This window comes from Tauraco erythrolophus, chromosome Z (assembly GCF_009769465.1).
Source record: "Tauraco erythrolophus isolate bTauEry1 chromosome Z, bTauEry1.pri, whole genome shotgun sequence".
In the NCBI taxonomy this organism is placed as follows: domain Eukaryota; kingdom Metazoa; phylum Chordata; class Aves; order Musophagiformes; family Musophagidae; genus Tauraco; species Tauraco erythrolophus.
The window spans coordinates 33,693,522-33,721,381 of NC_141496.1; the positions used below are offsets into that span (position 1 = coordinate 33,693,522).

General features: G+C 49.3%; 1 protein-coding gene across 7 annotated transcripts in view; it reads left to right on the top strand.

Moving 5' to 3' along the window:
- Positions 1-27,860, top strand: part of PAX5 (paired box 5) — a 144,197-nt gene that overhangs the window by 35,391 nt on the left and 80,946 nt on the right. For all 7 annotated transcript variants that reach the window (XM_086628767.1, XM_086628768.1, XM_086628771.1 and 4 more), the window contains one exon: positions 22,636-22,811. In XM_086628767.1, coding sequence (XP_086484893.1) covers positions 22,636-22,811 — 176 coding nt within the window. The remainder of the gene's footprint in view (positions 1-22,635; positions 22,812-27,860) is intronic.

A 27,860-nucleotide genomic window follows, 5' to 3' on the forward strand; every position in this document is an offset into this window, starting at 1 on the left:
TTGTGGACTGTGCATGGTTTTGCTCATCGGCACTATGTCACTGGGGTGTGCAAGGCGTGTGTTCACGCCTTGCAAAGAACCTGTGGCTACATGTAAATGCTTACGTACATGTCCGTGTGCCTACATAAGGAAGAAAAGTGTTAGGCAGCATGTATCCTGAGCGTGCTTCCTTCCTTCTTAAAGGGAATAAAACCAAGAAGAGAGTTGGGGAAGTAAAACCATGAAAATGATAATCAATCCCTCCTACAGATTTTGTAAATCTTTTTAAAGGAAGAGAACTTGTCTTTTACTGAAGTGTTTGTTGTTTGTCGCAAAGTTGGAGATATTTTCAGTGTTTGATTAACCAAAACTAATTTATCTAAAAGAACTTGCTAACTCTCCCTAAACATTTTTATTTTTTGTTATGCACAAAGTATTTCAGACAAGAATTACAGCAAAGAATAACTATGCCATGCACAAGTTGTAGAAACTAATGCTAAGAGTTTGCTTACATCTAAGACACTGATGCTTTTCAATTACCTGTGCTGTTGCCCTGATTGTGCAGGCTGGATATCCAGTCTTTTGGATTATGTACATGGGCACTACCACTGAGAATGCCTCCTGAAGGATCCTACGCTCCATGCGCCGCACCAAGGGCACGGGTAGCAGTGTAGTAAACTGCACAAAGGGCTGACACATGGGAGCGAGATCCCCCTGGGCTGGAGGACGCTCCTGGAATGGGAGCACATGGTGGGCAAGGAAGGGCTGGTGCCTGGGCTTGGTCAGTTGTGAGGAGAGAAGGCTCATTTACTTTTTAGTACTTCTACATGTAGATAGATAGATAGATAGATAGATAGATAGATAGATATAAATGCATACATAGGTGATGAGATGAGGGCAAACAGCCTCTAGTTGTGCCAGGGGAGGTTTAGATTGGATTTTAAGAAAAATTTCTTCACCGAAATGGTTGTCAAGCACTGGAACAGACTGCTCGGGGAAGTGGTTGAGTCACCGTCCCTGGAGGTATTTAAAAGACGTGTGGACGTGACACTTAGGGACAGGGTTTAGTGATGGAACTGGCAGTGCTGGGTTAACAGTTGGCCTTGATCTTCAAAGTGTTTTCCAACCTCTATGATTCTGTGATTCTGTATAAGCTGATTACTTTATATTTAAATGATTTTGAACAGGAAAACTAAAATAATTTTCATTTGAAAGTGTCCGGAAGGGCTCTCAGGATTTTTGCCAGCAGGGCTTTGCGTCACACAGTTCTTCAGAAACAGTTCCTGCGGGTGAACAGGTTCAGTTTCAGCCAATCAGTGTTCTCCTGCAGAAGAAAAAAATCTCAAAAATTTCCCCATCACTGCAGGTTTGCAGCGCAGTCAGAATCGCATCCCCTGCCCTTGGCTGCTCTGGCACCAACCAAACCCAGATTGGCAAGACCTGTGCTGGCCGTGCTGGCCGCTGCTCTCAGAGCACCGTTACTGAGCCATAGAAAGTATTGGTTTGCCAACAGTTGGCTGTCAGGAACAGAGAAGGCACAGTCAGATCCAGCCATCTTTAAAGATAATTTCCTAAGCTCTAGCAATGTGTGTATATATATATATGAATATTATATATATATATGAATATAAATATATATAAAAATATATATATTTTTTTTTCCTGGAGGAGTTATCCCATTATATGGGAGGGGAATAAGTGAGTTTAGGGGGACTGGTGCAGACATGAACAGGAGGGAGGTCTCGGCTGGTGGTGCAGGGGGGCTGCTCCCAGTGTTTGTGTCTCAAGCAAAGCTGCAGGAAGAGGTTTGCCCACTTGAGAGATCGTTAGCAGAATTCCTGTGATGTTGCCCAAAAAGTGACCCACTCAGCCTCCCTCTGAATGAAGGCAGCTCTTGAAATAAGGGAAATATATGCAGCGAGATTCTCCCATGGTTGCTTAATAAGTGCATCCGTGTGATAAGCACAGGGTCAAGGGAGTTGTACTGTGGATTGCTGAGTTTACTGCAGGATAAATAATTAATGTTTTGATGACATTAATTAATTACGGTAATTAGCAAAGAGCTACACTGTTTTTCCTTAAAAGTAAAATCTTGGCTGATTAATTTTGTTCCGTGTCCAGCGCATCAGAACATAAAAGGCAGAACCGTAAGATAGTTATATACGGGGAGATGTCATTTTCTTTGGATCAGCGACTGCGTTTTGTCATTTCCTGTTCTGCAGTTTTAAAAAAGCAAAGAGTGAAGAGGTGTGAATGCATTTAGAGAGCCAAAACACTGATAACAAAAACTGCCTCTGCAGTTCAACCGACCAACGTGACACCTTTCCTTGCCCTTGCATGTGCTGCAAGCACCTCTGTCGCAATGAGAAGGCTTCAGGCTACAGCTCCAAAGCAGGCCAATGCACCTCCATCACTCAGGAGGGAAATGCCCTGCTTTTAGGAGGAAACACCCCACCTTCTAGGAGGAAATGCCCCACCTTAATTAATTACAAATCACGATGTTCACCAGATGAGGCAAGGCTATTTGTTGCTTGACCATCCACCTCCCAGAGTGACTGGCTGAATGCTGCAACACGTGTTTCAAAACAACTTTCCCAGTGTAACAAGCTACAGGTGTTTCTCAGCTAGCCTGCATGAGGAAAGAACTTTTACAGGATTCTGCAGCAGCTGGAAAATTTCTCCACAATTCCCCCTTTTTGTTTAAGACTAATTTAAAGCAGGCAGAGAGATTCTCCAGCAATGCCATGGGAGATACATCTAGCAAACCCAGTTATACATTCAGTCATTAATTCTAAATAGCCTTAAGGGCTCTACCATTCTGACTCTAAAAGAAACTTAAAGTTCAGTCTCTACTTGTAGAAGGACCAGGCTGATGGTCGACATCTCTATCATTATCTCCATCAGAAGGATCATTTGATTGATGATCCACATTCTGGCCATCATTTGAAGGTTGCTTGTTCTGCTTCTGGTGCCTCAGGTCAGGGCAAACGCATCTTGCGGGTAGCCATTGTACCCCAGTATCTGTGGAAACGCAAGCATACCCACGACCCCAAGCAATAAGCTCACACGGGCCTTTCCACTCTTTAGTGAGTAGGTCCCGTACCCAGACTTTCGCTCGAGGCAGGTGTGTCTCGCCTGAAGACTACAATGAAAGAAAATGATTCAAAATAACAGGATTATTTGAATTTGGTGGCACTGTAAGATGATTAATTGTATATAATGCTTTTTCTAGGCGACTCTGTGGGGTTTCTCCATGCATTCCCCCATTTTGTTTATCTAAAACACGTTTCAAAGTACCATGAGGGCGTTCAACAATGGCTTGGCCAGTAGGAGAATGCGGAATACCCAAAATATGATTTACACCCATAGGTGTAAAAACTGCCGCGTCTTCTGCGAGACGTAGGCCAGGCCATTATCGGTTTTCACAGAAAAAGGCACGCCCAAGACCGCAAAAGCGAGTTTCCAATGGGCAATGACATCACGACTTTTCTCCCCGGTATGAGCAGACGCCCACATAGCTGAGGAGAAAGTGTCAATAGACACGTGCACATACTTAAACCTGCCAAACTCAGGAATATGCGTTACATCCATCTGCCAAAGCTGCAAGGCATTTAGGCCCCTGGGGTTTACCCCCGATGGCAGAGGTGCAGCGAGTCCGTGGCAGTCAGCGCAAGTGCTGACAGTGTCCCGAGCCTCAGTTGGCATCAAGTGAAACTGCTTCTGCGGGGTATGCAGGCTTTGATGGAAAAAACTATGCGATGCCTTGGCTTGTGCAATTTTGTCAGGCTGAGGCGCTACCCACGCAGGGTTAGCTAGCATGTCAGTCCTGGCGTTGCCTTCTGTTATAAAACCTGGCAAACTGGCGTGACTATGAATATGCAAAATGTAATATGGGTGAACTCGAGCTTGAATTGCACACCACAAAGTTTTCAATAGTGAAAACAGAGCCGCATTATTCACTTCCTCCAAAAGTGAACAATCTAAGCGTTGGGTTATGTCTGCTACGTAAGCAGAATCAGTGACCAAATTCAAAGGTACCTGAGAGAACCGCTGAAAAGCCATGGCAACGGCCCTCAGCTCAACCAGCTGGGCTGAGCCTGACTTGTCGCCTTCCAGCACCTGCCACTCAGATTCCTCCTTCCAGGTAACGATAGCTTTTCTGGTTTTCCCAGACCCGCTGGTGAAGATGGTGGGTCCTTGTACTGGCACCCGACTATTTTTTGGCCGCAAGGTAAAGCTTGTCAATTTTGCCAATTGCAGTAGTTTATGGCTGGGCAAATGATAAGCAATCTGTCCTGAAAAATTTTGCAGTGCACTTTGCAGAGGAGCACTGTTAGTAAGGCTCCACTCAAAGTGTTCCTGCTGTACTGGAAGAACAATTGTTGCAGGATCCGCTGCCATTAATTGTAAACACCGTTGGCAGCATTTGATTATCAGACAAGTGATCAATTCAGACAGTGTGGATGCTGTCTTTTTTGGCTGATGTGGCAAAAAGACCCATTCCAGAATATGCAAAGGGTCGAGCCACTGTTTATTGCACTGGCCAATGATACCTGTAGGATGAAAATCCAGAGTGGTAATGAAAACAGTGATATCAATGGAGGGATCCACTCGATGAACCTGACAAGCAGAAACAGCCTGTTGAACCTCCTCCAGCGCTCGTCGTGCTTCGGGAGTCAATTTCCGAGGTGAATTCAACTAAGGGTCCCCCTTTAAAATATTAAAGAGCGGGGAAAATTGTGCCGTGGTTAGCCCTAGATAAGGACATAACCAATTGATGACACCCAGCAGTTTCTGAGCATCATTCAAGGTCTTAATAGAACACAAGAATTGCACTTCTTGGTGTTGTATAGTTTGATCCGGAATTTTGCCTCCTAAATATTTCCAAAGAGGATGCTGTTGAACTTTCTCTGGAGCCACTTGCAATCCATAAGAATGCAGAGCACCGAGCAGCCAAGGCTGTATCCTTAGCAGCTCATCCTGGGTGGATGCTGCCACCAGGATATCATCCATGTAATGGTAGCAGTATGCCTCAGGAAACTGCTCACAGATTCCGGACAAAGCTTGAGCAACATACCATTGGCAGATAGTTGGGCTGTTCTTCATGCCCTGAGGTAGAACCTTCCATTGATAGCTCTTTGCAGGTTCGGCATTGTTAACTGCAGGCACAGTAAAGGCAAATTTTGGCTTGTCATCAGGATGTAAAGGAATAGTGAAAAAGCAATCTTTTAAATCAATCATCAGGATTTCCCACTCTGCTGGAATCATGATGAGTGAGGGCATACCAGGCTGCAATGCCCCCATACTTTCCATTACTGCATTGATTTTTTCGGAGATCCTGCAACAATCTCCATTTTCCTGATTTTTAGTTAATTACAAAAACAGGAGTATTCCAGGGACTAGTGGAAGGCTCAAGGTGTCCCTGTTGTAATTTTTCCTGAACTTATTGATGAAGGGCGACTAATTTTTCTTTTGGTAGGGGCCACTGGGGTTGCCAGATGGATTTGCTTACTAGCCACCGCAAAGGCAACGTAGGATACTCTGCACCCTTCAGTACAGTGGCCCCCATTAAAAATTTGTCCCAATCTGTACCCCACAAGCCGCCAATACATCCCGCCCCCAGAGGTTAAGTGGAGCTGCAGTGACATAGGGCTGAACTGTAGCTGTTTGCCTCTCTGCATTTTTTCACCACCACAGGTTGTTCGCTTAAATAGCTCTGTGTGGTTCCCCCCAACTCTGCAATGGCTGACCCCACAGGGGCTAAAGGCCACGTAGGAGGCCATGCAGAGAAGGAGATGATTGTCACGTCAGTGCCCGTGTCGATCAAACCTCGGAGCTGAATCTTGGACAGCTGGGTATTTGGTAGAATTAGGGTACACGTCATCTGTGGCTTTTGGTTAGAGATGTCTGCAGTCCAAAAGACCTGCGGAAGTCCCGTAGATCCAAAGCCACCATCTTTGGGACTTCGTTGTTCTGTCTTGGGAACACATGACTTGAAAGGCACGAGTTGAGCAATTCGAGTCTTTTCTGGAATAGTGACGGTGGGGGGGGGGGTGGGTGTGGAAACCATAGCACAAATCTGGCCTGTAAAGTCAGCATCAATAACTCCTGGATGCACAAAGATCCCTTGAATGGTGACACTAGATCTTCCCACCAGCAATGCACTCCGTCCCTGTCCTACGGGCCTAAATGCATCCAAGGGAACCTTATAAACACGACAGGATTCTAAGATGACTGCTGGTGCGGTGTGCACATCCACCCCGGCTGATCCCTGGGTGCTGGCTCTAAGCTGGCTGAGTAGGCCTGTGTCAGTGCCATACCCTGGGAAAATATTTGTGTCTGAGCGCACATCCCCTTTGCACTCCTGGTGAAGTTTCCTGAATGTGTCAAGGGTCAACCATTGGCATGGTACACAGACTCACAGTATTTTGCAAAATGACCTGGCCTATCACATCTCTCGCAGCGAGCAGCTCTCCTGTTGTCCTTATTTTTCCTCTTTTGTCTGGTCTGTTTTTGCTTGCTCTCACTCTTAGGTTGCCTTTTTAGTCCATGATCAAAATTTTTGATTTGCATAGGCCGCATAACTGCAGCCAAAGCAGATTTATGATCCTCAGATCCTACCTGAGAGCAGGCTTCAACCATCTCTGTTAGTGTGGGTTCTCCTGGCAAAGCATCTATGATTTTTCTACATTCATCATTGGCATTATCTCTTGCTAGTTGTCTGCACAATAGCTGCCTCAGGGTCTCATCTTTGACCTGTGTTTTGAGGGCTGCAGCAATCTTTTCCACGAAAGATAAAAAGTGCTCTTTCTGCCCTTGAGATATCGTCACATATCGTGTTTTAGGAGCAGCCATATCCATGCCTTTTAGTAGGGCTCCCATACCAGTTTTTTGAGCCTGCTCAAGGACTTGAGGATGCCAGGTAGCTTGAGCATCAGGATCAGAAAAGGCATTAGCTCCCATAAGAGCATCTGCTGGAACTCCATATCTAGGATCAGTTGGAAGTGGTCGCATATTCCCAGCTGCAGCTCTTTCAGCCATCCTTCTCCAGTTGACCTCAAAAACTGTATATTGTACAGGTTGAAATAATACTTGACCTAAATGCTTAATATCAAATGGAGAGAGCAGGTCAGTATTCAGCACTCTAATAATCTGCATGACTTGAGGAGAGCCCAGCCCATATTGTGCCACTTTGGATTGTAGATCTTGGACCACTTTCCAACAGGTAACTTCATGCTTGTCAGACTGACCTGAGTTAGGAAGAGCTTTCTGCCCAGGAAAGGCTTGGATAATATCCTCTGTGGGTTCGCTACTTCCTTGAAAAACCTGCTCAGGTCCCTTTTCATATTCAGGCATCCTGACTTTCTCTATTAAATCCCAGTCCCCAGAGCCCGCCTCTTGACCGCTTCCCAAAACAGTTTTGAATTTTTTGAACGCACAGTCACCTTACATTCTGGAAGCATCCAAGGGCGGTTGTGGGCCAGCTGTGTTACTGGTTGCCGGCGTCTGACCACCGCCACAGTTTCCCACAGTGTGATAAGCGTGTCTGTAGTAACACTGCTTACATCGTCGGGCAGGAGTATGTCCGATGGTCTCACGGATGAGGAAGGCTGGCAGGGTACAGGCGCCAGGCCAGCAGGCAGTGTAGCGGCAGAGGCTGTGGATGGTTGTGGAGCTACGCACAGCAATGCAGCTTGCGGCGTTGTGGCTTGTGGCAACACCACTGTCTGTGAAGACGCTGCCGCCAGGGCTGCCGGCGCTGTGCTTGGTGCCACTTCCAGGGCTCTTGCCGGGCCGGTTGGCACAGACAGCCCAGGTTGTCCCAGCGCAGGTCCAGCAGCAGTAGCCTGCCACAACACCTCCGTCAGTATCACTAGTTGCTGTGATATTTCTTGCAAAACTGCCATAAACTGGTGTGTCAAGAAATTCGCCATTGGTGGTTGCGCCATCTGTACCTGTACCAGAGAATTCCTGGATGCTGGTGCATGTGCTGGATAGCTGAGCCCTAGGAGCGATGGCACAGGACATGAAGGTACCAGAAATGGAGCCGCGGAAGACCAGGGCACTATGGTTGCGCTCGGGAACAACGTGAATGGTTCTTGTGGCGCCGCCAGGGCCGATTGCGAAGCGGCAAGCGGTGATGCCTGGCTCAGTTGAGGAGCGAATGGCGGACCCATAGGAAGAATAGATCCCGCTGTAGTAACTGAAGTAACTGGCTGTACAAGCAGCTGTAGCGTGGAGGAGGAAGGGCAGGCCGCTGGGGCGAAGAGTGGGGGACGCTCCAACGCTTTGCTTTGTCCGGAGGGATATTCCAGCATCACAGAATCACGTGGAACATAATCACACAGAGAGGGGTAGGACCCCCGTGCAGTCCCCGCGACTATCTCAGAGACTGAGGGCAGCGGAGACGCGGCAGGTATACTGCCCGCGTTGTCCAGGGTCACTGTTCCATCAGATTACTCATCATCACCTTCAGAACCTTCAACCACAAATTCTTCAGAGCCCAGTAATTCTTTTCCTTTTCTTCCTGCCGTCCACTTCTGCATTATGTCATGCAGGGTGCCCCATGTACGTAGCAGGTCGAGTACGCTCTTATCTCCAAACACAATTTCATGCATTAACTTATCCCCTAGCAGTTTCCAAGCTTCTGGGCTAAAGGCAGTGTTAAGATCAGCTAGATATTTATGTTCTGCCACCCAATTTAGCAATTCACAGAGAGTTTCATCACTTGTATCAGCTCCTGCAGTTGTTATCACAGATTTGAAAGCAGAAAACATCATACTTTCTTTCGCAGAGTTTTGCCCCATCTTTTTAGTCTAAGTTCTGTCCCTGAAGCCCCAGGGTAGAGTGCACATACCTTCTGAATTCAGTTGGGGTCAGATCACATCAGGGTCACCAGTTGTCACAACGAGAAGGCTTCAGGCTACAGCTCCAAAGCAGGCCAATGCACCTCCATCACTCAGGAGGGAAATGCCCTGCTTTTAGGAGGAAACACCCCACCTTCTAGGAGGAAATGCCCCACCTTAATTAATTAGTGATGGGTGATAGGACTTAATTAACTACATTAGTGATGGGTGATAGGACAAGAGGAAATGGGTATAAGGTTAGTCAGGGGAGATTCAGGTTGGATGTTAGAAAGTATTTCTTCTCTGAAAGGGTTGTCAGCCACTGGAATAGGCTGCCCAGGGAGGTGGTTGAGTCCCCATCCCTGAATGTGTTTAAGAAAAGGGTGGATGAACTACTTAGGGATATGGTTTAATCGGAGATTAGGGACAGTTGGACTGGATGATCTCTAAGGTCTTTTCCAACCTAGAAATCTATGAAATCTATGAAATTACAAATCACGTGGTTTGCCACTTGGGTCAAGGCTGTTGGTCACTTGACCATCCACCTCCCAGAGTGACTGGCTGAATGTTACAACACCCGTTTCAAAACAACTTTCCCAGTGTAACAAGCTACAGGTGTTTCTCTGCTAGCCTGCATGGGGAAAGAACTTTCACAGGATGCTGAAGCAGCTGGAAAATTTCTCCACACACCTCTAACCTTGCCTGCCTCCAGCCGTGCCGCAGTGCTGGACCATGACACTCCGGGCTGGAACTGGGCTCGGCTTGGCACAGAGCGGGGCTAGAGCGGGTCCCTGTGTCTGCTGGGGACCAACAGGGACTCAGCCACAGCGACTGGCAAAAGACAACCAAGTGCCAATGCTGCTGTCAAAGGGTCTACCCCACGTGCCTGAGGCTGCAGGCTGCTCCCCCTGTGCCCTCTCCTCCTCCTCCTTGTCAGCGTGAAATTGGGTGGGGGTCAGAAATGGTAGTGGCTGGATTTCCTGTTTGAGACCCTTGTCCCGTCCGCTGGTACAGCATGGCAGAAGCAGAGGAGGGTGCTGAGGGCTGCCACGTCAGCATCTTCGGTGTGGAGCCTGCGTGCGTGTGCTTGCCCGTTCGCTGAGACCCGTGGTGCTGATGCACAGAATTTGGCTCCCTGTTCGTTCACAGCATCTCCCGTGCGGTCAGGTAGCATCTCCCAGACCACAGACGTGAGTGCCGGGTGGCAGCAGCAGCACTGTGCCCTCCCTTCTGGAGGAGGGTGCTGGGGCTGGGGAACACCAAAGGCTTCCCTGTGCAGGGTGGGTGGCAGCTGGAGGATGTCCCATCAGTCCTGTCCCCTGGGCACCGGTGGCAGACCTCCCTGGCCGTGGGAGCTTCATCATCATCTCACCACCCGCACTCTGCGCTCCCGTCTCTGGCTAACGGCAGCAGCCAGCTTCAGTGGGATTCAGAAACCGCCTCGGCATCTCTCTTCAGGAGCTGATTTGGTAAACCTTCTCCATCGTTCACCTCTCCACTTGGAGGTGGACAGAGCATGGGGAAACACCGTGCTCCGCTGGTGTTGCCGAGTCCAATACACGGATGCTGTAGCGGCAGCGTGCCCAGCAGCGCTCGCATCCTGGCCTCTCTGTCGGGTGCTGTTTAAGCATGAAACAGCGCGATGGATCCAGGCCCAGGGATGCTGTGGCTTGTGACTGGTGCGAGGAGAGCACCTGCCTTTGGGCAGACAGAAAGTGCAGTCAAAGCAATATGGATGCACAGCTGCAGCTCCTGGATGTAAGAAGTAAATGGAAGTTTTTGAGGCGTAAAAACCCACATTGCACAGCTGTGCAGGATCTTTATAAGTTAATTTCTCCCGACTAATGCATGTGGATAAAATGTACAAAAATAATGTTAAAGTTGCACTTACGTGTGACTTGTAAAAATCTATAGGTGCATATTGTATTATATTTTATAACTGTGTTCTAGCCCTGTGTTTCGCATTAGGCGTATAAGCCATTCTGCTCAATCCAGTTGAGACTTTTCCTTGCTTGGTTGTAAGTGTGGACATTTGCAGGCTTGAGAGCACAGTTCTTGATTTCGTAAAATGAGGCTTTGTTTAAGTTAGGCACAAGAAAAGTCTGTAGGTATTAACAGCTTTTTGTGAGTGCCTGTCCTGGTTTCAACTGGGGTAGAGTTAATTTTCTTCTTAGGAGCTAGAATGGTGCTGTGTTGTATGGGATTTGGTATGGGAAAAATGTTGATAATATACTGATGTTTTTAGTTGCTGCTAAGAAATTAAGGACTTTTCAGCTTCCCAGGCTTTGCCAGTGTGCAGGCACACGAGAAGCTGAGAGAGTGTAGCTGGAGCAATGGACCCAAACTGGTCAAAGGAATATTCCATACCATATAGTGTTACGCTCAGTATATAAAGCTGGGGAAAAGGAGGAGGAAGGGGGAGAAGTTTGGGGTGATGGCGTTTGTCTTCCCAAGTCACTGTTCCGTGTGATGGAGCCCTGCTGTCCTGGGGATGGCTGCCTGCCCATGGGAAGTAGGGAAGGAATTCCTCATTTTGCTTTGCTGTGCACGTGGATTGTCCTTTCCCTATTAAACTGTCTTTATCTTAACCCTGCAGTTTTCTCACTTTTACCCTTCTGATTCTCCCCCCCATCCCACCAGGGGGGAGCGAGCGAGTGGCTGAGAGAGGCTGAGCTGCCGTTAGGGTTAAACCAGGACAGTGCCATTTGTGGATGAGCGGATGGAGGGCACTGACTGACACCTCACACTCGCCGGCCAGTGCACGGCATCTCCCACAGCTTGCAGCTGTGCTGCTGGTGGGGCGAGCTACGTCCTCCCCTCCTTTTTCTGTGTGTGCAGTAAGTCCAGCCTGATTGCAGGTTGGTGATTCTGTTTGAATGTTCCACAAGGAATTTGTGTTTTAGGAGGAGTAGCGTAGCTGCTTGGGAATGCCCTGTGTTTCTTAGGATCTTTACCATGGCCCGTGGCAGCGTGGAGGAGGAGCTTGCCTGGGGTTTGCTGACAATCTGCAGTCCTTCTTGGGGCTTCTGTGTTCAGCTTGTCAGGTGGGGATGTGGGTGAGCTCATTTCTGTGGATTTCTGCTTTCATTTTCTGTGGATAAATTTCCCAGATAGTGCTTTGTGAAGTGTTCAAGGTGTTACGTGGAAATTTGCTTTCCTGTTTTAAGCTTGGACAGAAAGATCGGTTTTGGCTGATGCCAATTGAATAGGTGGTACTTTTGTCACCAAACGTTGGTCCCTGGGGAGGGCAGAAGCTCGACAGTGTCCGTCAGGTTCGCACGGGCTGCGGCTGCGGCAGGGCATGCGATGCTGGCTGCTCACGGTGTGCGGATGTCCCGCTGGCTCCCGTGGGTCCCTGACCCGCTCCAGTGCCCACCATGATTCGCTCTGCTGGGATAACGAGTGGCCCATCGTTGTGGCACCGAGTGGTCGCTCCTCTTCGTGCAGACACTGTCAGGCTGTGATCGTGTGTCCTACCGCCACTATTCCTTTGGCTGTCAGGTTCCAGTCTCCCAGCATTTTTCAGAGCTGTGAATCCTCTCCCAGTCAGTCACAACCAGAGGCCGTTTTGGCATTTCCAAAGATAGGCAGAGCACAATTTCGTCTTCAACATGCTTTAGTCTGTGTTGTCCAAGCATACCTATAAATGAATTTTTGAAAGAAACGATGAAAGGATGTGTTACAGCATGGTATGGAAGTGGGCATAAACTACGTTAAAATAGCTTCAGTGATCTTATAACAGCCGTTTGAAAATACACGTTAGCTGGGAGTACAGGAAATAAAGTGCACATCCACAGCTGGCTGCTGAACACAGCTTATGGAAGTGGGTTAGGAAAAGAATCAGTTTCTTGCAATCGTTTGTTAATAAACTTGTTGTGACTTGTTTTATATATATAGTTACCGCAGTTATATCTCCCCTTAAATATTACAGAAGACGTAGAAGTACAAGCCCATTCCCACCTTATGGCACGGCTGGCAGAGGGGTCCTGCTGCCCTGGGGGCCTATCCCAGTGCCCACAGCCTCCCAAGGCCCTGGGAGCCCTGGGGGGATTGCACGTGCTCGTGGGCTCGGGGCATCCGCTCTTTCCTGCTCAGCCTCTTCCTTTTAACCTGCGTCTCTGCACTTCTGAATTCCCCACCATGGAGGGGGATGTCCTGATAGTCCCTCCATCCGCACCACCCGTGGCAGGTCTGTGGTCCACGGCACCTTGGCTTGCCATGGGCAGTGTGGATGGAGGGGCAGCATCCCGCTGGAGCCCTCACAGAGGTATGAGCAATCAGCTCCATGCAGCGGCGCGATTTGCATGAGCGTTCGTGCAGATGGACGGGCTGCCGGGTTCACTGGCGTTAGGGCAGCCCAGGTGCCAGGTCCCACTGTGCCATGGCTGACTGCTCCGGAGAGACGTGTGGGAAGGGGTTGGCTGTGGAGCTTTCCTGGCACGAACTAGAAGATGTGTGACAAAACGTCCACGTGGCTACTGTGGGGTTACAGCCACTGTAGGAGATGAACAGCAATCTCATGGGAAATGTGTTCTGTTAAATAAAACCCCCTTTTTGGTGATGCCCGTAGCCAGCTCAGTGGTGCAGCTCGTTGGCTCTGGGGTTGCACCTTGAGTGTGTAACAACACTGTGGTGGCACCTCATGGTTGTAGAAGCACGGCTCCAAGCTGTGTGTTGGACATGCTGGAGGGAAGGGATGCCATCCAGAGAGACTTGGACAGGCTGGAGAGGTGGGCCTGTGAGAAACTCATGAAGTTCAACAAGGCCAAGTGCAAGGTCCTGCACGTGGGTCGGGGCAATCCCAAGAACAAGTACAGGCTGGGCAGAGAATGGATTGAGAGCAGCTCTGAGGAGAAGGACTTGGGAGTGCTGGTGGATGAGAAGCTCAGCATGAGCTGACAATGTGCGCTGGCAGCCCAGAAAGCCAACCGTATCCTGGGCTGCATCCAAAACAGTGTGGGCAGCAGGTCAAGGGAGAAGATTCTGCCCCTCTACTCTGCTCTTGTGAGATCCCCCCTGCTGTGGGGGGAGTGAGATCCAGTGCTGCGTTCAGCTCTGGAGTCCTCAACACAAGAAAGACATGGAGCTGCTGGAGAGAGTCCAAAGGAGGCCACAAAGATGATCCAAGGGCTGGAGCACCTCTGCTATGGAGAAAGGCTGAGAGAGTTGGGGCTGTTCAGGCTGGAGAAGAGAAGGCTCCGGGGAGACCTTCTAGCAGCCTTTCAGTACCTAAAGGGGCTACAAGAAAGCTGGAGAGGAGCTTTTGATGAGGATGTGTAGTGATAGGACAAAGGACAAAGGCTTTAAACTGAGAGAGGGGAGATTTAGATTAGATCTAAGGAAGAAATTCTTCCCTCTGAGAGTGGTGAAACACTGGAAAAGGTTGCCCAGAGAAGCTGTGGCTGCCCCGTCCCTGGAAGTGTTCAAAGCCAGGTTGGATGAGGCTTTGGACAACCTGGTGTAGCAGAGAGTTTCCCTGCTGATGGCAAGGGAGTTTGGAACTGGATGATCTTTGAGGTCCCTTCCAACCCAAAGCATTCTATGATTCTGTGATTCTATGATTCTATGATCATACATCTTGTGGGTGTACAGCACAAGTCCAGCTTGTACCTCAGAGAGGACACCCTGCTGTCCCAGAGAGCAGGGATAGATGTTTTCAGTGTGGAGAGGAGCTCCATCACTTCTCAGCCAAAGACCAGAGGTGGCAGGTTGATAGTAGACGTGCTGATGGCTGTGCTTCCGAGTGCTGTGGGCAGAGTGGCACTGGCAGGGCAACGACCCAGCTCAGCTCCTTCTGTCTCGCTTCTTCCACTTCCTGGTGCCGGTGCAAGTGCAGCGCTGAGTCTACTGGCTCCGGGCGGCCGCCGGCCCGATGCGCTCTGCGCAGCGGGTGGGTGTTGCTGGAGTGGCGCGGTGTGGGTTTGCCCCTGGGAGCCAGGGAGGTGCAGCCTGGTTTGCAGGACGATGCATGGGTCCCGAGAGCCAGGACCACCCCAGCATGCTGTTGGCTGTGGTGGGGGCAGCTGGGACCAAGGTGGCAGTGGACTCTGAATGGCCTTTGGCGCCATCAGTGCCGGGGATGGTGCAGGAGCGAAGGGCAGGAAGGAGGCCAGGCTGCTGCAAGCGAGGCGTACCTGGGCTGGTTGTGCATTTAGACGGGAGGTGGGACATTGCTGAGGAGCCCCGGGCACCCAGTGCCAGCGGCATTGGTAACCCCAGCCAAGCCCGCTCCCACAGGGTCTGCAGATGTGCAGGACAGTGTCCGGCTGGGGCTGTCCCCGGGTGATGTGTGTGGGTACTGACAGCGTGTGCACAGGGCAGTCTGCAGCTTGTGCCATGCAGTGGGGCCGGCGTGTGGACTCGCCTCAAAACCAGTATTTTCCATCTTTTCCAAGTTGGGGACGGTGTGGGGTGGGAGGTGGCAGATGCTGACCAGAGGGCAGGGGCTCGGGCTGCTCAGGCTCCGCGTGTCCTCCCACCCATCCTGACTGCGACATTGGTGAAACGCCTGTGAAAACAGAATGCAGAGGTGGGAGCGTTCAGCAACGCCCCCCACCACGAGTTTTTCCAAGCCCGGAGGCAGGACGACCTGCTGCCGTCGGCAGATGCTGGTTGCTGTGTCTCCAAGAGGAGCAGAGCTGGTCCAGGAATATCTAACAGGTCAAGCCTTGAAATGAAGAAGCAATAAGCCACTGAAATGGTACTATCACCGAAACATGATTGATCAATTGAATTCTATCAGAGACAGTGGGCAGTGAGATTAACTCAGGCCTGATGGGTTCAATGAGTTAAAGCATGATGTTCATTTCAGCTTCATTTCACCAGTCTTTGCTTGTGAAATTGGTCAATCAATAGAGGTTGAAGATCATATATATATATATTGGTGACCACCTTATAGGGAATATAATCTAGCGTAGTCAGCTTCTAACTCCGGCTGCCTTCAGTGGGTAATGGAGACAGAGCAGAGACTCTATCAGTGCCATCGAAATGGCCTGATATCTTCCCCAAATGGAAAGTATTTTTGGATCTCTGATGATTTATCTTTTTTTCCTCTCTTTCTCACTTTGATCTATGGCAGAACCCATACCCATCTTTGTGAAATATAGTGATTTCTCTTGAAAATATTTGCGCGATGATCAGCTGTATACACTTCAAAATATAAAGCTTCTTTTTAGTGATACTGTCCTTTGAAAAAATAAATAACAGTGCTTAGAAAACTCAAATAGTGTAAATGCAAAGATCTCTCACTACGATGCTTTACTGGGAAGAGCAAGAGGCTGCTGGCTGCCAAATGCGCACAGTCCCGAAGAGGTGTTATGAAAATTCAGTTTATATTTTAAACAAAGCCTTCCAAATGGTAATTAAACAAAGTCTTTATCTTCTCTGGACTAATTTACAGGCATGCTACAAGAAAACAAATCACCTTTTTGCCTCCTGGTAATATTTCATTTGCTTCATAATGTTTTAAATGTGGTGAATAACATCCTTCCTAATTAGCCTGCATTTCCCTATAAGGTGGAGTAATTAGGTACAATACCAGGTAATGAAGTTGGACAGTACAAATTAGAGACAGAAACCATGTCCTTTATGCACGTGGACTGTCCATGGTGCTAGCTGTAAACTTCCTTGATTCACCCTGTAAACCCACCTTGTTTCAAAAAAGGAAACAACCTGAAAACCTGAAACCAGAAGATGCTCTTTTTCTTCCGAAGAGCGTCGCATCAAACAGATGCACCTTGGAGGTGTGCACTTCATGGTACACTGTTATTACTAATAACGCTGGAAAGAGTATTCCAGCTGAGTTTGCGGATTGAATGGCACCAGTTTCTCAGCCGCGGTCACCTGGCTGAGACCCTCGAGTGGAACTGCACTTGTCTGGACCCGGGTCTGTCCCTGTTATTTCATGGTGACACGTCATAATGCAGTAGTTAAATTGTGCTGTTGAATTTGTCCTCTCTGAAAAAAAAAAAAAGACAAGGTGGAATTGGTCATCTTTTTTTCTGATACTAAGCTTTAGGGCTTTTAAACATGCCCAAGTGTTTTGTGAAGATAGGGCCTAGGGTCATTTGTTCTCCTTATTTTGGCCCATAGTCTTAGAAACTTATAAGTGAAACGCTGTGTTAGATCTAGCGAGTTACATGGTGCATATCACTAAAAATTTGATTTAGGCATATGTAGCAATTCAAAATATTTCTCTGCTGTTTCAGAAAATGTGTCATAGAATCATAGAATGGTTTGGGTTGGAAGGGACTTCAAAGATCATCCAGTTCCAACCCCCTTGCCATGGGCAGGGAAACCCTCCACTACACCAGGTTGCCCAAAGCCTCATCCAACCTGGCCTTGAACACTTCCAGGGATGAGGCATCTACACCGTCTCTGGGCAACCTGTTCCAGTACCTCACCACCCTCAGAGTGAAAAATTTCTTCCTTAGATCTAATCGAAATCTCCCCTCTTTCAGTTCCCCTTGTCCTGTCACTACATGCCCTTGTAAAAAGTCCCTCTCCAGCTTTCCTGTAGGCCCCCTTTAAGTACTGGAAGGCTGCGATAAGATCACCCAGGAGCCTTCTCTTCTCCAGGCTGAACAGCCCCAACTCTTTCTGCCTGTCTTCATAGCAGAGGTGCTCCAGCCCTTGTATCATCTTTGTGGCCCTCCTCTGGACCCTGTCCAGCAGCTCCATGTCCTTCTTGTGTTGGGGACTCCACAGCTGAATGCAGCACTGCAGGTGGGTCTGACGAGAGCAGAGTAGAGGGGCAAAATCACCTCCCTTGACCTGCTGCCCACGCTGCTTTGGATGCAGCCCAGGATACAGTTGGCTTTCTGGACTGCCAGTGCACATTGCCGGCTCATGTTGAGCTTCTTATCCACCAGCACTCCCAAGTCCTTTTCCTCAGGGCTGCTCTCAATCCATTCTCTGCCCAGCCTGTACTTGTTCTTGGGATTGCCCCGACCCACGTGCAGGACCTTGCACTTGGCCTTGTTGAACTTCATGGACGCTTATGTGTCATGGACACATATTCAGCCATAAAAGTATGCTAAAAAAAGTGGGATCACATTTCATCAAGTTCTCTAAACTGATCTTGCCATTTGCTTAGGTCTCCAGAAATAACTTCTGCTTAATTAATGAAGACATAGTATTTCTGGGTGATATCCACACATTTTAGGCAACCCTTTGTCAGCAGCATGCATGGTACTTCTTCTCCGAGGTGGATCTGTTCTGCGCTGTGCTCTTCCTCAGCTGTTGGGGCTCTGGTGAGCCGTAGGAAATCCTCGATACTCTGCAGTGTCAGCATTATGTCCAAGTCAGGACCGTGTCTTCAGAAGAGTGCCAGGCTTTTGTTGTGAAGCCACAGGTCGTTTTTCTGGGTAGGATGCAAACAGGGAAGCCAGTGTCTGTGCATCTCAGAGTGGGAAATTACTGATTTTTCCCACACCTAGCAAGTGCCCACTGGTAAATTTGGAACCAGGGTGGTGTCGCTGGGACTCTGCCATGTGCAAAGATGTACCTGACGTGGTGACTCCTTGTCGTGGTTTAACCCAGCCGGCAGCTAAACCCCATGCAACTGCTGGCACGCCTTGCTCCGTCCTCGGGGATTGGGGAAGAGAATTAAAAGGGAAAAGGGAAGGAGACTCGTGGGTTGAGTTAAGAACAATTTACGAATAATAATAATGTATGAAAAAATATATATAATGACAATAACATATACAAACAAGTGACGCACAGTGTAATTGCTCACCACTCGGTGACCAACACCCATCCCAACTCAACAAACGATCCTGAAACTGTTAAGTCTCAACACTGCAATCCTGGATGAGCGAAATGCCCCAAAAGAGAAGGAAAGAGAGAGAGAGCACTCCGAGAGTTCTGGGAAGAGCAAGAGCTCTTCTTCCCAGTCCACCCCTATATCTACACTGGGCATGATGCTGCATGAGATGGAATACTGCACTGCCTAGTTTGGCCCTCAATCCTAAGTCTAAGTTCAACTCACAAGGGAAGCTGTGGACCCTTTGTCCTGCCATGCTCCTCCCCAGCCTGCTGTGCTCCTGCACACCAGCAAAACACGGGAAGCTGAAAGGTCCTTTATGTCTCAGCACCAACCGTGAACATCAGTGCACTATCGACATTCTTCTCCTAACGAATCCCAGACAGAGCTCTTCTAGCTGCTCTGCTAAAAAGAAAGACTCACTCTGTCCCACTCGAATCCAGGACAGTCCTCCAGCTGCACATCCCAGGCAGGATCACATGCTGAGTTGTGTGCACCTGAGAGGAGCTGAGCTAGTGTCTGGAGTGGAGCTTGGATCAGAGCGGTAGGGGGTGCTGGAACTTAGTGCCAGCAGAGCAGGAGGCATGGGCTCTCCCTGGGATGTCGGGGTGGGTCTGGGTGTGGGGACTGCCGGCACATCCCCCAGAGACATGGCACCTCCGGCCTCATGCTGGGAAGGAGGTGTGTTGCATCCGAGGTAGTTCAGAAAGTTGTGGTCTAATGGCACTGTCTTGTCCCGTCTCCGTACTCTGCTAGGGATGAAACATTTGTCTGAAAAGAATGTCCTCTTTTGCGGTGACAAAAATTGTATCTGTGCTCTTCATTAGCATTTCTGGAAAGATGCCATTGGACTGGGAACTAATTGTTTTGCAGAGTAGGTAGGTACACACGTAGTGCTACTGTCAACAAAACATAACCCTCCTTGGTGGATGCATTGATTATATGAAAAATGTTTTTACCACTCCCTGGAGCCTATTTATAACCCAAAGTGTTTCAAACCTGCCAACAGTATTTTAATTATCGAAGATATTCTGGTGTATTCAAACAATGCATAATGCTAATGGTAATTATCTCACATTTATATAATGTCTAACAGCCAAACGCATCCCAAAGACCTTCCTGAACTTTCAGGTGTCATATAGAAAGTCCTTTACTTGTGCAGTGAAATGCAGCACTTACCTGTGGTTAGTCTGGGTTTGGGAAGCACAGCGCAAAAGAACAACCCGTCCCTTCATTCATGGGATGCGGAGAGGGAGCGGTAATGAGGGCGAGTCAGGTTTGGGCAGCTCCCAGGCTCCTCTCGCAAAGGTGCTGGACCCTCCAGGCAGTGACAGCCATTCTGGTGTTCTCAGCTCTGCCCCGTTCCTGCCCGGCAGCAAACCCCACGTGCGTCGCTCCTTCAGCTCAGCAGAGCCAGGCCACGCTGGGAAATGCGTCTCTGAGGCTGATCACATCTCAAGTCCTCAAGACGGCATGTGGAGACCACAGTGGAGAGGTGCGGGTGATGCAGGGCAGCCCTCCCCAGCTGGCTGCACCAGCGGCACTTCCAGCACTGTACCCAGTCCGGATTCTCAGTTCTAAACCCCTCCAGAGCCCCACTGCCCTCTCCATGGGATTTCATTCCCTGCCGTACTGCCCAGTGCCGTGCGGGAAGGCACCTCATCCTGGGTCTCCGTCTCTGGCACAGCGTTTGTCTGCGGATTTCCCTTGCAGAGAGAGATCTCCTCATCCTCATATTTCTCGGGGTGCTTTGGTGGCAGGTGCCCAGGGCTGTCCCCTGCCTCACTGCCCCTGGGAGGGAGGACGGTCAGGGATGGACGTGGCCGAGCCGGTGCTGCAAGTACTTGGCAGTGTTTCATCTTCGGCTGGCTCTTCTTCTCCAAACATATTCCCCCCTGAAAAATCCGGAGCAAATGCTCCCATGATAGGAGTGCTGCCGGTGAAACACAGGTCGGCTGCTCCGTATTTAGATGTGATGGGGTCTCATTATACACCTGATCACTGGGTGTATAAACAATGCACAGACTGTGCTGGCGTTGCCAGGAACGTTTGCCAGGTCATACCACGTCTTGGATCATTTCACTCCTTTCATCACCCCCTTTAGACCAAAACTGCGTAAAGCTTTAACTTTGATGCCAAATTGCAAAAAACATTAGTTTAACCTCAAATTTAAAGCCAGCGTTTCCATGCTCCAGAGGCAGGGTCTCCTCGGCCTTTTGCTATCATGCAGCTAGCAACCAGAATTTTAATTTTATAAGCTATGGTTGACTAAACCCAGCACTAGATCTATTAGATATTATTTGATTTAGAACAGTAAAAAAAAAAAAAGATTTAAAGATACATGGCTGTCTTATATCCCTTTGTGTTTTTTCATAGCCGTGTACACATGCTTAGACTTTCTATTCAGAGGACAGGTTCAGGGTTTTTTGCCCTGTGGAATGAGCTTCACAAAAGCCAACATTGTCTTAAGTTACATGACTTTATCTAAACAGGTCTGAAGATAAAGCTGTTGTTGGCTAAATTGCTGAACTAAAATTGAGAAGAAAGTTTCTGGCCAACACCAAGCACCTGTTTGGTGTAAGCGGTTGGTTACAGAGAGTGACATAGGTTGAAGAGGCATTTCTGTCTGTCTGTCGCCCAGTTTGAGAGGTCTGTCCCAAAGCAGCCTGGTTTTCTTGATAGACAGCGTTTTCTGCAAAATGCAGCTCTGCTGAAGGATGATCTCAACTCAACAGGACTTTATGAAAGATCTTGTCTGCCAGGCACCGCCCGCAGCCAGCACGCGTCTGCGGACGAAACTGGTGTCACAGCAGCGGGGTCCCTCTGCACAAACCGCCTCTTGTGTTTGCCATCAAAAAACTTGGTGCAGAATCTGCCAGAGAAGGTCTGAGTGGTGTTGTTCCTCTGCAGACTGCTTGGTCAGTAAGCTGCTGCAATGCTCGTGAAAGTCTTGTTGTTAAGGATGCATTTGAATTCTGCTCCTCAAAACTATCTTAGCAGCAAGATTCTATTTTTAAAACGTTTCCTCCCTCTGCCTCGTGTGGTGTTGTCGTCTGGAGAAGAAATCTGATATTTACTGTTGTTCTTGGAGTTCCACCTCCTGGAGTCCTGGGAATACTGCAGACCTCAGCTTTCAGTGCATAAAACATACATTTCTGGCACTGACAGGTGAAGGAAAAGTAGAAAACCACTGTGAATCTGCAAAAAGCAAATTGAAACAAGCCCCTGTATTGCTGGAGTCTTTTCAAACTGCCAATCTAAGTGTTGCTCAAACTTGTCTCATGGCTTTTCAGCCATGGGCAGTCATTTATGACGTCTGCTGAAAACCTCTGCCAAAGCAGAGGGAGAGGAAAACGTGCCTTGGAGCTCAGGCTTTCATCATGCCAACAGGTTCAGGAAATAGAAAGTGCCAGGAGGATGTGTGGGGTCCGTCCTTGCTGAGGGTGCTGTGGCAGTGACGTCCCGTCGCGGTATGGCGCAGGCAGGGCCTCTGTTTTGGAAGTCATCTGGGTGGCTGCTGCCAGCGGGAGGGGGTGATGGACAGAGTCCCTGCTTCCGATGTGGACACACTGTAGCTCAGAGCTCAGCGCGGGGTGAAGCTGAGTGAGACTTGCGGGTACTGCAGGAAGTGGGTGAAGGGTATGGGCAGTGACTGGGCAAAGCTGATCTGCTGGAGCTGACCTAAGCTGACTGGGACTATAGCATCAGTTCTGTGTCCTCCTGCATCCAGAGCATGGACCAGACAGGTCCTCAAGTGGTGCAGTAGAAGTGGTGCCAGCAAAGATGTGACCCTTATTCTTTGTCCTGCCTTTAAATTATGTGTGGCATCATTGATGGTAAATTGTGTCGAGGGTTGGCTGTAATGGAAGACTGGTCAGAGCATCTTCTGGCAGTACGTGTCTTGCTTGTAACCTCCTCGCAGAGTACCCCCACGGTGTCACCAGACTGGCACCCACATCTTTTCAAGGGGTCAAATGAGACACTTCTCTGTAGGTCTTATCATTGCGATGCCTGCTTATTCTCTGTCTTCTTTCTCCTCTTTGAAAGGTATTCAGGAATCTCCAGTACCAAATGGCCATTCTCTCCCGGGCAGAGATTTTCTTCGGAAACAGATGCGAGGAGACCTTTTCACTCAGCAGCAACTAGAAGTGTTGGATCGAGTCTTCGAGAGGCAACATTATTCTGACATTTTCACAACAACTGAGCCCATCAAACCAGAGCAGGTACTAGTGCAAACGTTCGGTGTTTTCCAGATGTGCTTTCTGCTGGCAGAGGTCTGCTTGGTGGCCATCACCAGGCACTTCTCAGAGTCTCAGTAGGAAAACATGGAGAAAAGGTGTGGTATGAAGCCCTTCGGCCAAGTGCATTTTAGCCATAAAGACCGAGTATTGAAAAATGAAGGAAAACACTTGTTGTGTAAACATTAACAAGTGTTTGGGTATGAAATGACACCCGATCTGGGCCAGTTACATCAAATGAGTCCTTAAAGAGCATCACAGCTTCTGATGCTTTTTTTAGATCTAAAGCAGGCTACGCAGGTAACAAGGAGCAGGCTTGAAAAACTCAATGCCTAATATTCGTGCATTTTTAGCGTGATTGTGCACACAAATTAGATTTTTGTATCCAGAAATGGCTTATTAGGCATGTAATTGGCCATTTGCTGAGAGAAACACCCAATTAGTATGTGAAGGTAAATTAGTTGCACCTACAGATTAGCAATGTGTTTGGGAAGAACTTGGCACTAATTTTTTGGGAAAGTTCCATTTTTGCAGGCGCAACACAGACGCACGTGCAAAAACTGAGGAGCTCTACCTCTCTGTGTTCTTCTTGGGTGGCAGTCTTTAATTTAGCTGCTGAGAGGGAGGTGAAAATGCATATATTGCTGTCGGCATCAGTGTCGGTCTAGATTGCCACTTAATGATGTATCTGGCCATTAATCTTCAGTGTTCTTATTAGTAGACCTGCTTTTTAGCAAGGTGGATGGACTCTCAAACTGCAGACAAACACTGATTTCCCTTGGAGGAACCTATATATTTGAGGGCCACTGGACATTATCTCATGGCAGCCTACTGCCGTCATGGCTCCAGTTAAGGAATATGTATTGGTATAAATTTTTTGAAAAATTACTTACTTATGCTGAAAGTCATACGGTAAAGTAGAAATTCTTCGCACCTTTAAGCTCACACCTGTCCTTGATTATTTCATTCATAGAGCCGTTTGTTTTTTACCAGCTTCTGCTGGTTTTGTGGTTTCCCTGATTTGTGTTTGCTGTGGAATTCTGCAGGTCTAGACTCGAACTGGGAAAAGGCCGGGAAGGCGCTGAGGTCAATCTGATTTTTTCAAAGGCTGGTTAGGAAAGGCGAACAGTCGGTGTGGCTGGGAGGTGAAATGGCCTTCGCGTGCCACTAGATGGTGGTTGTCCCGTCGGAACACGGGTGGCACGGGAGAGGAGAGGACAGGCTCCGGCAGCCTTGTCAGCACTGGTCACTGAGAGGCTGCGTGGTGTTCGGTCTGTCCCTGCGAGGCTTTTGTACGCCAAAACAGTTGTTACAAAGAGAGCAGTGATGGAAGAGTTGATGCGTTTGTGTGTTCTGAAGTCTCCGAGTCATGCAGAACTGTAGTTCAAGGGAGACAGTCCCGCTGGGGGTGAACACGTATCCAGAGATGAACTTCTACTGGTTTGGTAGGAAGAATGAGAGAATCGAATGAGCATGTTGCTTGAGCATTATCCCAGTTTTCAAATATGGGACATTCGGCTGTTGGTGGAGCAAGGATCTCCCTGGGTCCATGTAAGCAGCTAAAACAGTGTCATGGTTTAACCCCAGCGGCAATGGGCCCCACCCAGCCACTTGCTCAGTCCGCCACAGTGGGATGGGAGACAAGAGAATCAGAAGGGTAAAAGTGAGAAAACTTGGGGGTTGAGATAAAGACAGTTTAGTAGGTAAAGTGAAAGCCACATGCACAGCAAAGCAAACCAAGGAATTCCTCCACCCCTTCCCATGGGCGGGCAGATGTTCACCATCCCCAGGACAGCAGGGCTCCGTCACACAGAACGGTGACTTGGGAAGACAAATGCCATCGCTCCCAACGTCCTCCCCTTCCTTCTTCTTCCCCAGCTTTATATGCTGAGCATGACGTCCCATGGTCTGGAATACCCCTTGGGTCAGCCGGGGTCAGCTGTCCCAGCTGTGTCCCCTCCCGACTCCCTGGGCACCCCTGGCCCCCTCGCTGGTGGGGCAGGACGAGAAGCAGAAAAGGCCGTGACGCTGCGAAAATGCCGCTCAGCAATAACGAAAACATCTCTGCGTTACCAACGCTGATTCCAGCGCTGATCCAGAGCGCAGCCCCGTGCCAGCTCCTGGGAAGAAAATTAACTCTGCCCCAGCCCAAACATGCACAAATGCTGTGCAGCCACTTTATTAAGACTGGAGATAACACTGCTATTAATGTTGTTGACAGGGTACTCTCTGCGCACTGGGGAGTCAAACAGATGCTGACAAACATGATGTTCTGATGTACAAAAGGTGCTTGGTGGAACCGCCTTGCCTGGGTGTTTTTAAGTGTGATTACAAATGGAGTTTGTAGGTGTTTGCTTTCACACAGGTTGGAGCATTGCCGTTTGCGTTCGGGAAGCTCAGCCACGATTAAGGGCTCGTGGCTCTTTGGGGTGGGCTTCTGCTGTTTGGTGGCACGTAAAGCGTAACTCTCAGCATGAACGCATGTGATCCGCATGATCAGCTCTGGTTCACAAGGATGCGGGATGAACTCCACCCCTCTCCAATGCAGTCGTGTTTCACCTCTTCTGTGAGTCGAGCAAAGCTGTCATGGTGCTTAGCCAAAGTGGAGAAGCTGTCTGGGTCAATTAGTAAGGCCAGAGAAATCAATGAGAAAGAAAATACTGAGAACATTAATGATGTGACTTGGAAAGCCAGAGTTGTCCCTGCTGTAGGTGGTTGTGCTAAACCAAGACCTGCCTGTGGCACCGGGTGGTCCGGAGCGCTGCTGAACCTGGAGCGGGGCTTGAGGAGCTAAGCCAGCAGCGGATGTGTGGGGTCCTGAGCTGTTTCCGTAGAGGGATATAAGGAAAAGATGCTCCTCCCCATATGGATGAGATGTGAGGAGAAGCCTGGTGGGAGCTGCTGACCCACAACTTACCCATTTTATTATAAACTCGGTCCAGCAGCAGCCAGCTGAATATCACTGATTTTACTTGGGCACAAAACCTCGTTGATGTGCCTGTGCTGTTCACCTGAGGAAGGCTCCAGGTGTTTTACTGGAAGAATTGCTGTTCTCTAGACAAGGAAGTTCCTTTTCTTCTCTGTTTTGCAGCTCCTCTCCAAGTCTTCCTCCTCACTTGTGCGCGGGAGCAGTGACTCGGCCGCGGTGAGTGGTGGTGTGGGGGACAGGACCCTCCCGCACAGCAAAGCGCGGGCAGCTCCAGTGCATCTGTGCCCCGGCTGAGGGCTAGCTCCTGCTGCCTGAAGTCCTCCCGATGTGTTTTCTGGGCAAAATTTGGGCTTCCTTACTGGGAGATGTACATCACCCCTCATGTAGGCAGACGTGTCGATGGGCGATGGAGTGCTTGCTCACGCTGCCAAAGCCTTTAGTTTGAGTGCTTCCAGGCTATTTCCTTTCCTTTTCCGTCTTTAATGTTTCCCTCCATTCGCCTGTATAAAACATGGACTAATGAGTTGTTTCTCACCTCAGAACGTGTCGTGCTCTTGACAAGCATCGTTTGAGTTTTCTCATCGGCCGTGAGCTTTGCCTTCTACAAAGGGACCCACAGGGCATGAGTGCCTGTCCGGGGAAGGGCTCACGCAGCGCTGGGCGAGATGGCGGCCTCTGGACAGAGACAGGGCAGTGCTTTGCTCAGATGCGGTGCCTGTTGCACACACCAGGCGAGGCGGGGGTCCCGCCGTGGTGTCATGCCGGTACAGACCACGTCAGACGGCGCATTGGGGCTGGCAGCGAGGCCTCTCCTGTCATTATGTGCCCCACTTCACCGCCTAGTCTGTGGCGGTGCGGCTGCGTATGCACAGGTGTGTGCTCTGCGGCGCAAGGACGTGGTACCAGCACGTGGGGAGTGCAGGAACGTTCAACAGCAGGTGAGGTGCAGCAACTGGGAGCCGGGAAGCCCGAGGCTGAGGACTGGCTGTGCAATCGGAGTCGAGTCCTCTTGTGTCTGTATGTTATGGGAGGAACCAAGGCATAAAGTCAGTACTCTAGAAGCACCCTGGACCACCTCCCTGCAAGAGAAACCTGCTATAAACATGAATTCATGTATAAAACGAATGCCTTTCCCTTGCATTTGTGCCCTTTTGTGCTCATTTTTTGCCAACAGCCTGTGATCGATTTGCATTGGCTGCAGATGTTCATGGAAAACTGATCTCATATTTCTGGGCATGGGTTTTGAAATGCACATAGCGGTGTTGCTCACACAGCTGACGTGCAGACCCGCAGAGCAAAGCTGTACAGCTCAAGGGTATCAGTGCTTCTGCCTGCCTGCCCTGGGCTTGTGCAGTACAGCTACCTCTGTGGTGGACCACCGTACTCCCACCTGGCCCCTGCCGTAGGCAAAACCCCGCTGTTCCTGGTCACTGCACTGACAATTCAGATCTTGCCCAGAACTGGCGCTCATCCCTATGCATGGAGCTGCTGCGCTGAGTGGTGAATTTTCCATTGCCCCATCCATTAGGAGCATCCATTGGAGGAACTGGAGGTGCTGGCTGTGCTCAGAAAACCCCTTTGCCCAGCTGTGAGCTCGATGGCCCTCTCTCCAGTGGCTGCCTGCTATTCCGGCCAGAAGGATGGAGGAGCTCTGCCCAGCGCCTGGGGCAGCTGTCCTGGGCTGGCCCCGCTGCATCGGTCGTGTGAACCACGGACTCCCGCTTAAAGTACAGACAGGAGATGCTCCTGGAGATGAAGACCTGGGAAACAGCCACATGCCAGGGGTCTTCAGGTGTGGGAGGCTGGACGGGTGCAAGAAAGCCCCGTCGAAGCGAGCAGGGGGCAAGCCTGGGGCTCACCGATGTGTGTTTGGTGGCTGTGAGAGCAGGATTAATGCCTCTACGGGGGAAAACTGCAGGGCGAAGGATATGCAGCAGGATCGGCTCGACAGGAGAGGCAGTGCATTAATTTCCTCAGAATAAAGAAGAGAATTATCTATGCTAGACTTCTGTCCACGACAGAAATGGATTCTCTTGTATTTCCAGCTTCACACATGGGTCCAATCGAATACTCATTGAAGCCAAGAGGAATATTTCTATTGACTT